This window comes from Cyprinodon variegatus, unplaced genomic scaffold (genome assembly GCF_000732505.1).
Source record: "Cyprinodon variegatus isolate N-32 unplaced genomic scaffold, C_variegatus-1.0 Scaffold2051, whole genome shotgun sequence".
NCBI lineage: Eukaryota > Metazoa > Chordata > Actinopteri > Cyprinodontiformes > Cyprinodontidae > Cyprinodon > Cyprinodon variegatus.
In genome coordinates this window covers 39956-50072 of record NW_015152504.1, presented here as the reverse complement: position 1 = coordinate 50072, position 10117 = coordinate 39956, and the positions used below count along the sequence as shown (strand labels likewise).

Genomic DNA, 10117 nt, shown 5'->3' with positions numbered 1-10117 from the left:
TTTGTTTCGGTTTGTTTGCTGTTGTGTGGCACTAATTTGCCTGGCAGGTGCAGCTGATGTATGGACAAAACAGGATTTTCCCCTAATTTTAGTTCGGCATCTAATATTCAGGTGTGCATTGTAGTCCAGAAAATACGGTACTTTAAAAAAGGTCTTTATACATATGATGTCTTAAATATGCTCTTTTTGGTGCAATTTTTTTGGGCTTAATTTTTTTTTCTTCTTAAATAAAATACAATCAGGACTAGGATTATTTTCTGAAAACTGTTGCTGTTTTTAGCCAGCTTTGGTGCACCCAAGACTTCAGTAAAAGTCACAATATAGATGATATTCCTAATAAATTAAAGAGATATAAAAAGGATGGTTCTAAATACTAGTTTGTTTTGTACACCAAATATTTTCAAGTATAAGTAGATATTAATCTTTCTGTAATGTCAATTTCCATCAATCACCTGTCCTAGGGTCTCAGATCATTCCTTAATTACAGTTTAGGGCCAGAAGTGATGCTAATTAGCTTCAAATGTGTTTTGCTGTAAAGAAAAGCCAAGGTGACGTATAACTACCGCATAAAACACTGCAGGCTCTGCCGTTTATTAGATAACAGATGACAATGGAAAGAACATGAATTAATTCAAAATGGGCCTTCCATACAAACCTCTCTGAAACACCTAAAACAAAGGAGCCTGTCAGCTCCTATGTTCAACAGGACGGATGAATGAAGGAAAAATAAATGCGGGAGCAGCGGATGGTGGAAATCTTTTCTGAGTTTATCGCTTCCTTCATGTACAGTGATGTCATCACAGCAGGACTGCACCTGTCTGAGGAGCAGCGAGGACCGTGGGTACGTTTATAGCGCTCGAGGCCTCTTGGGGGTTATTTGTTTGCTAGCTTGTTCCTCTTCTTGGAGAGCACAGCGGAAAGATTTGACTTTATCTGAAAGAAGAAACAACAAAGTCATAAATGTTTTTACACACATGAAAATGATTGTTAGAATTAAGCCATTTAAAGAAAGATCTAAGCTAGAAAAAGACCAATTAAATAATGTTTTTCCTGCCTTCTTGTTTATTCAGTGTTGATCCTTTATATGTTTCCCCTGCAGCAACAAGAGCTAATTTTTTATTGAATGCAAAGGTTTTTTTTCTTGCTTTTTCAATTTTTTTATTGATTTTATAAAATGCTTAACTTACTCATCATGCACTGCAAAAATGATCTAGAAATAAGTAAACATTTCAGTGTGTTTCCCCTTAATTTGAGCAGGTAAATAAAATGATTTTCCAACAGAATGAGTAGTTTTGCTCTTTAAATAAGATAATTAGATATTATGCATTTGAAATAAGACAATGTAATAGTTTTTCTTATTTTAAATGTAAATTGTCTTGTTCTATTGGCAAAGTGTCTCACTTACCACCTAAATTCAAGAAAAAATGCACTTATTTTAAGAAAAACATGACTTGGATTTAATTTTTTTTGCGTTTTTGGAAGTACAAACAAATTCTTAAGTGTTGGTTTTATTTGAAATATGGCCCCTTTCTTCCTCACAATGTGTTTTAGGATGGAAAGTTTGCAGAAACAATAACAACGCGGTTTACCCCTCAGCTCAGTCAGAATGTCTATCTTCTGATCCAGGATCTGCTCCAGCTGGGTTGCATATGATTCCACGTCGTAGTCCACCTCCTCTGTCATTTCCAGAAGCACCTTCTCGTCTTCCAGCCAGCGGATCGACTCCTGGGAACAAGGAAGCGGCTCTTAACTGGTTTTCTTTGATGCTCTACTGACATCTAAGGCTAAGACTTAGTTACTACAAGGACATTGTAGGATTCATACCCTTATAATCACATTGACAACTAATTTGGAGAGTGATATCAGTTGTTTACCTGGAACACAGCCCTGTGGTCCTCCAGCACCTGCTCCTCCATCTCCACCAACTGAGACACAACTTCATGGAAGGTGAAGAGCTGTGGAGAAACCTCTTCCTCCTAAAAAACAAAACAGAACTGTTGCACTGCCTGATGATGAGTCGGTATATCACTTTATGTTATCATTACCCTAATCCAAGTTGACCTGGATACAAAAAGAAAAGTTCTGAAAAGGATTTTTTTGTGTTTTCAGAAATAAAAGCAAAAGCTTCATAATTAATAATAGTTTTTAAAAAACTGTTGACTCTCAGAGTCTGATAAAAGGGTCCACATTTGATAAGTTTAAACAAGTTTGAGACAATAAAAAAAAGAAGAGTTCTTGTTGAAGCTAGGACTTTTGCAGAGTGGTCAGTTCAATCTGAAAAACTCACGGAGAAAAAAGACAATTAGAAGAAATTTATTGATACTTTTACTTTATTCTTTGGCGCTCAGACCTCGGCAGGAAACATAGGAGTAAAGAATAGGGCTGTTTCCCCTCCAGGCCTGAAACTGGTGGTGGAGTGGAGATAGATGAAGTTGGTCAGTCTGTAGACTGCTGGTTAGAGAGACGGTCTGCTGACCTTTATGGGGAGATCCAGTGGACTGCGTGAGCTGATGCTAGAGCTTCACTCAGGGACCTGGAAGATGGAATTCCAGTTTGGATAACACAGGTTGAGAGAACCTGTCCATGATGAGCAAGCATGAAGCGACAGTGGAGAGGAAAAACTCTCCTTTGGGAAGAAACCTCTGGCAGAATCAGGCTCAACATGGAGGTCTTCTGCTTGACCGGTTGGGATGGGACAGGGAACGCAGTAAGAGTCCGGGAGGAATGACACTCTGATGAAGCTTTACCTACGATGGTGGAGGAGGGGCTGGAGGTGGGTTGAAACGGGGTCATCTGAATGAAGTCACAGCGCATCCGCCGCTTGCGCACAGGAGCAGACAAGTTGCGGATTGGAGGTCTTTTAAAATGAACTTTGGATACTGATTGGCTTTCATGAAGCTGTGGGTTAAAGCTGATTGGCTGTGTCATAGTTGGATAAAGGCAAGTAATCAGTTTATTCAGGCTCTATTACTGTTGCCTTGTAAGAAAAGGCAAAATCTTTGTGCATGGGTTGGCCAAAGATGGACTGGCTCTGGTCCAAAACCTGCTCTGTCAGATCCAGTAAGGATGGACAGGTTTAGATAACGGATGGACAGACGGCTGATTTCAATCCCTGACAGAAGGGTGCAATATAGTCCTTATCAAAAACCACCACTGACTTGATTAATTAATTCAGAGATTTTCCAAAGGAGAATAATAATTTCATAAAAATGCTAATTTATTAGCATAAAAAGCTACAATCAAAAGCAGTATTTAAACTGAACACATGCAGTGGTTCAAGCAAAAGATAAAATTAAGATAAAACTCTTTTTCATCTCAATACTCTCCATTCTGAACTCCTCAAGTGGAAAAGTTACAATTTCTCCTGGTTTTGAAACAATCTCCCGATTATTATTCAATTAATAAAAAATAAAATAAAAAAAGAGAGAGATTAATCGATTTACAAAATAATTGTTAGTTGCAGAATAATAATTTCATAGAGATGCTCATTAGTTAGCATAAAAAGCTACGATCAAAATCAGTATCTAAACTGGACACATGCAATGGTAACAACCCGATGTGCATTTAACAAAAGAGGGGAATCAAAGCAACATATTGAATTGTCAGAGGATGATGGTACTCCATGTGTTCCAGCTCCAAACACAGGAGAGAATTCAGATGAAGAGTCTGTTTAGGTTATTAATAACGCTAAACAATAAAACAGCTGAAAATCCGACAATAATGCTGGAGGCTTTATTTATTTATTTTATTTTCTCTATCTGTCAGTTTCTATCCTTCAGAGACACGCCCTACTTTCCTGGTTTTCCCCTAATTACAAAAACTGAAGATAATTTTGTTGTCTTGTAAATTGTGTATTTTTTTTCTCATAACTAGGCTTGAAATTGTTTATCGTGATTAATCCATGATTAAATTAATTGTCAACTAATTTAGTAATCAATAACGGGAGTATAGAGACTGTAAAACATGCCTCTAGCTGACTTAGAGCAGTGATTATAACTAAATTGCAAAAGAAATTTATGCAATCTTAAATGCAATAAGTATTTAAGATAAAACTCTTTGTCACCTATCAACATGCTCCATCCAGAACTCCTTATGTGGAAAAGTTTCATTTTCTCCTGCTTTAGCTTTGGAAAAATGATTCTTTAAGGAATCTTTGGTTATCTGATTATTCATCGATTAATCAAGAAAATAATCAACAGATTAATCAATTTGCAAAATAATCGTTAGTTGCAGACCTCCTAATAAGCAGTAACCAGAAAAAATTTGGGACACTATCAAAGCATAATAAAATGTTAAGTTAGTAACAGTATTGCGTTTAAACTTTAGCTGTCAGACCAGCAGTAGGGCTTACGTTCTGTTCGCAGAGCAGCTTCAGGTCGTCTCTCTGCGGAGAGCTCCCCACCCCCCACTGAGCCTCCAGTACTTCCAGCTGGGTGATGTGTCCTTCCTCATGACAATCCAGTTCTGATGCAGGGTCCACTGTGACATTCTTCATCCTGGAAAAACATCAGCACTTATTAAAGTCGAAGGGAAGCGGCTGTTCCAACCGTTGCTTTTCCAAATTCTAAGTTAGCAACTTAGTGCTAGTAGGTTCCCAATGGGAAATTCTATTGGGACCAAGTAGCACTAAATTGGTGACTTAGAAACGACACTGTCAAGGAACGCTATGGACAGAGGAAGCATGCAAGAGGAGGAGAGTTTAGTGTCAGAGGTCGTGGATGAGTCTCCTCCGTCATCCATATTTATTATATTTATATTGATTATATATATCTAGTATATATAACATATTATATTATTGTATATAATAATAATAATAAAAATAATAATGAATAGTAACCATAATGTAGAAAGAAAAAATAAGCTCTGCCCCCCCAACCTGCTGAACTTTGGTGAACAGCTTCAACAGCTTAAACTTTGACTGAAACGATAGATTTAGAGGACATGTTTACTGAGACTGCAAGTCTGAGTTCCTTATCTGTCCCCCCCCCTGTAGTCTCAGCTGGGACCACTGATTCCAATAAATAGCGAGGAGAACGCTGGGACTGCAGAGTGGGTTGGAGATTTGTAAACTCCGCAGTCTCTTCCTACTCTCCTCGCGAGTAAACTAAATTAATTGTCTCTGTGCCTTCCTTTCCCTGCATGTATGTACGATGTTTTAGGTGCTTAGACCTGACAGTTACGACTTTATTCTCGTAATGTTACAACTTTATTATCGTAATGTTAGGACTTTATTCTCGCAATGTTATGACTTAATTCTCAAAATAAAAAGAAATCCTATCTCCAGCCTGGCCCTAATACTCTGTCGTAGTTTAGCCTCCCTAGTATTCAATGAGAAATTGCCACTGAAAGAATTGCTTCTTCACTCCAGCCTCCAGAGAGAAGCCCGCCCCGAGAAGTGAAGAGAATGTGATCAAATTCTCGAATCTGTGCGATGGATAGTGTTACATATTGGTCAGGGCGGGTCTGCTGGGTGACCATTCCTGGATGAATTTTAATAAGAAAGGAGGAGGCCAAATTAGTTTAATCTCAGATTGTAGTTATGGTTTTAAGCAGTCAAAATTTCTACATTGTTTCACATTGGGAGTGATAGTAAAAGACAGTTGTCTGGATAGTTTCTATGGGGAAACAAGGTGTAACAATCGTACTCGTAAGTAGGTGAGAGCTCGGAGCGCCCTCCTCCACCACCGGTCTGGGAAAAGGGAATATCTGAAGGGCTTATTCCAAACTCCTTTACTCTGCAGACACAGAGGAGAAGAAGAGGTAAGTTAGACGTCCATATTGTGCTTTCACCTTTAACAATTATTTAAACACAAAAAGCAGCAATATTCACACTTCATTGAGGGTTTTGGACAAATTGAGTGAATTTTGTTCCATCATTTTTGCAAGCGATGAACTTGTTTTTTAAATGGAAAAAAAAAAATGTAATCCAGAAAATAAAGAAGAATAAAAAAGATTTTGAAAGTAACTTTTGTTTTCTCAGATTCTTTTTTTATATTTGGTTTTTCTAATGGTTTTTAAAAGATTCATTATTTAGAAATTTCCCTTTTTCATACTGAGTTATCTTATTATATTCTCTTCACTCCAAATGTTTGCTCTTAATGTGCACATTGACCGCCCCTAGAAGTGAAGAGAATGTTACCTGCAAAATGCAATTATACAAAGAGTGGAATTTGTACAGTTCAATGTGAAAAAGACATTTGAAAATAAAATTTGAAAAATAAAATCTGAAAAAAATAATTATGAAAAAGATCAAGTATAAAAATATTAAATAATTTGAAAAAATAAAACTTGAGAAAAAAAACCCAGTTACTCTAAATCTACTTTTTTTTTTATTTCCATTTTACAGAAGTGTTTTTACAATACAGTGTTTTTATATTTCCATTAACAACTGTGAGATTTTTAAATTCAAATTTCCCTTAAAAAATGTAGCCTTTGCTTTCAATAATAATGAACAATTTATTCCATAAATATAAGCTAATTAGTTGATATCTAGTGAAATATTTTCCATAAAATTAAGTTTTCTGTTCAAAAGAAGCTCATCTTACCTGTTGGCATATCTTAGAGTATTTAACGTATTTTCACAGGAGGCCATCCCAGGGGAAATAGTTGCTATCTGTCAAAACAAAATCATGCTGTTGTTGTATTCATCTTGCGCTAATGCTAACATAGTGCTGTGCTATTCACATCTCACCATGCATGTTCTTGAATTTTCTCCAATGAAGGAGTCTCTCAGGACTTGGGTCAACTTGCTGGCTCTGAACGGAGTATGGGGTTTATTTCTGCCGAGGGCTCGGATGCATTCCTACAGGAAAAGAAAACGATGATTCATTCAGAAGTATTCAGATTCTATAAAGACAAATTTGTAAATTGTTGAAAAAAAAACTAAAGAACAAATCATCTGGAACAAATCTCAGGAAATCTACTAAATATAGCTGAAAGTTTTTAGCTGATACAAAATGCTGCAGTCTATGTTTAAGACAAGGTTTAAAACCTTCATCTTGGATAAAGCTTACAAATAAAATGGCTCAGGTTTTCCTGAACTATCTCTATAGTTATGCTGCTATGGAGTTAGACTGCTGGAGGACACAGGGGCCACTTTTCATCATTCTGCTCCATTCTATCTCGATTACTTTATCCTATTCTGCAATATCTGTTAGATAAACCCCTAGCATCATTTTCTATCTCCTTTGTCTTGCAGAGGTGGAAAGTAACGAAAAACATTTACTCAAGTTACTGTATTGAGTAGATTTTTTGTGTATTTTGTATTTTTCAAGTAGTTTTTAAAATCGGTAATTTAAATTTTACTTGATTACATTTTGAGTGAAGTATTGTATTTCGTTACATTACAAATCCCATCAGTTACTGATAAAAAAAAAAAATTTGGAAAACCGAAAGGAAGACAAAAAAATCGGGCCCGGAAGCACTACAGTGAGTGACGTGATCAGCATGTAGATCTAAGCTACCAGGCGCCAAGTCTTTCTGTAGTAGATTGGGAACGAGATGGAGGTGGATCAGGAGAGCGACGACGGTTCAGAGAACGTTTCACTAGAAATGCTAGCTGAAACATCGAATTCTGCTGCCCAAAACAACGAAAATCCTTGGCCATATTTGAAAGACTGCTTTTCATTTAAATTCAAGAGGGCCAACAGTATCATCATGCAATGCCAGATGTGTCTGCCAAAGGTGACTGAACTGGCAGCAACTAAATAGTTTTGGGTTATTGATTTATGACTCCTTGTCCTATTTCCACTACATGGGAGAGATCCCCTGCCCCGTTTAACAGTTTTTTTTTAAAATGTAACTAAGTAACTTTTACTTAAAATACATTTTAAATTAGCTACTTATTACTTTTACTTGAGTAATTTTTCTGATGGGTAATTTTACTTGTACTTGAGTAATATTTCATCCAAGTATTGGTACTTTTACTTGAGTATGATATTTTAGTACTTTTTCCACCTCTGTTGTCTTGTCATATTAGTTACGCCTGGTTCTGTTTGGCTGTGAGACCATCCTGGAGGAAAATATCAGCTGGGCTGCTGCCAGCAATACCTTGGATTATAGATAATACAGTTGGGCCTGTTTGCCTGAATGTTTGCACCTATTTAAAGGGAGTTTGTTCTCTCCACTCTCACTGCATGCATTGATTCGTATGAGGAATTGCTACAGAATAAAAAATTGAGCTGATATGAACTGTCATGAGACGCTCATCAATGAGGAGCTAATCCTGAAAAGTCAAGTCTGTTCATCCAGTCCAGTCTGTTCATCCAGTCCAGTCTGACTGAATAAACATACTGTTCTATGCCTTATCAGATATTATGCAGAATATAATATATAATAGAAACACCGGAAATCAGACAGATGCTCATCCTTCTCAAAGAAGGAAGCACATTCCCCCAACAGCAGGCGACCAAGGTGTCAGTGCTAAAGCGTCTTCAGAAACCCGCAAGAGCAATAAAGTTGAAACCACCTGGCAAAAACTAAACAAACCGACCAAATATAGCAAAACCCTAATAGTGAAAAATAGGCATAACGCACCTATTTTAAAACCTAACTTGCAGAGCCTGACACTTCTGTAGATTTCCACTGAATTATTCCATGAGAAACTTGATTAGCAGCAGGTGAAGAACAGTCTTACTGTAAAACAGTACTGTAGGTTAATCACCAGCACTGAGGTGCAGGATGTCTAGGCTCACCTACCTTCAATGCAAGCAGGCTCTTGTTGATCTCGGCTCCCTCCAGTCGGGTCTGTCGGTCGGCGCTGGACGTGTCCGCCCCTCTCTCGTTCCCTGCCAGGTCTATGAGGGAGAACTTTCCATGCATCTTACCCCGTCGCCGCAGGATGATCTGGAACACAGCGTGGCTCCGAGAGGAGTGAGCGTTAGCTGAGGTCTGACCGGAAGTCCTGAAAAAGTCAACACCTCTCCGTCAGTTCTTTGTTTTTTTCCTTTGTTTCACACATTCTGAAATTTCCTTTGGCGTTCACCTGCAGCTGTTTCCCATTTCGATGAGTTTGAGGACATCCTCGGTGCATTTCACCTCCCTCTCCTGCAGCCCTACCACCTGCACCTGCTGCTTCCCATCCTCCAGGACTCGTAATTTGGCTTTGCGGTTTAGCAGGTCAAACACCTTTGAATGCATGTAGAGATACACTAACTGCTATCCAGACGTTACAGTATATGCTGTTTTTTCTTTAACACACCAACCTTTCCGCTGTAAATCTCAAAAAATGTGGCAAAAACTTGCAGATCCAACTTCTTATAAACAGGTTTCTTCAACATGAGAAAAACATCTCTGGCTGCAGGGAGATAAAACGAAAGGTCAGCTCAGATGAATGTATAAACCAGTAAAAACATATAGGAGACACTGACCTGACAGTGCGTAGATTCCCTTAGAGCAGTCCTGGTTCTTTCCTGAAAAGTCCCCTCCCATTGTCTGAAATCACACACAATGCAATATGAAAGAAAACATAAAGTCACTGAAGAGGAAAGGAAAAGAAGCAACAACTAAAATCGCTCACGTGTGTTTTCCCACTTCCGGTTTGTCCGTAGGCGAAGCAGGTCGCCATCCCTCTTTCAAAAATTGTCTCAACCAGTGGCTGAGCTGTAAACCTGGAAAATAGGCAAAAAACCTGTTTGGTGACTGGAATGGTAAAATTTTCCATTTCCAATTTTTTTTTTATTTCACCGGACACAGTAGACTCAGATATTCTAATTTCCTTTTTTCAGGTTGGTGAAGGCACCATACTGTTAGAAATCCAGTTTGTGAAGATTGTGTTTTGTGTCTTTCTCTCCCTCCACCACCAGGTGGTGCCCTGTCCTTGTTGGTCCTCTCACACACCTGCGGCTGGTTGACTCATCACTGAGGACTATTTGAGCCATGGACTGTCACTACCTCGACGCCAGAGTGTTTGCCAGTTTTGGGTACTCTAGCCAAGCTGAGTTTTGCTGAGTCTAACTTAGTCTTTGTTTTTCGCTGAGCCTAACCTAGTTTTTGTCTTTCCCCTTTCGGTAGGAAGCCTTCCTGCAAGCTGGATGTTTGTCCTTCTCCCCCTGGAAGGATTGTTTGAGTCTCACACTGAGCAGGGGATAAACCTCCACAAGTTCCGTTCAAGTCCTCC

General features: G+C 38.3%; 1 protein-coding gene across 1 annotated transcript in view; it reads right to left on the bottom strand.

Annotated features, from left to right (window-relative positions):
• Positions 1-307: 307 nt before the first annotated feature.
• The window catches only part of LOC107105083 (kinesin-like protein KIF2A), a 26045-nt gene continuing 16235 nt past the window's right edge, over positions 308-10117 (bottom strand). The window contains exons 10-21 of the mRNA XM_015405202.1: positions 9518-9608; positions 9369-9432; positions 9204-9295; positions 8984-9126; positions 8698-8902; positions 6692-6802; positions 6546-6613; positions 5646-5735; positions 4352-4496; positions 1875-1976; positions 1590-1725; positions 308-933 (exon numbers count right to left, since the gene is read on the bottom strand). Coding sequence (XP_015260688.1) covers positions 848-933; positions 1590-1725; positions 1875-1976; positions 4352-4496; positions 5646-5735; positions 6546-6613; positions 6692-6802; positions 8698-8902; positions 8984-9126; positions 9204-9295; positions 9369-9432; positions 9518-9608 — 1333 coding nt within the window. The 3' untranslated portion in view covers positions 308-847. The remainder of the gene's footprint in view (positions 934-1589; positions 1726-1874; positions 1977-4351; positions 4497-5645; positions 5736-6545; positions 6614-6691; positions 6803-8697; positions 8903-8983; positions 9127-9203; positions 9296-9368; positions 9433-9517; positions 9609-10117) is intronic.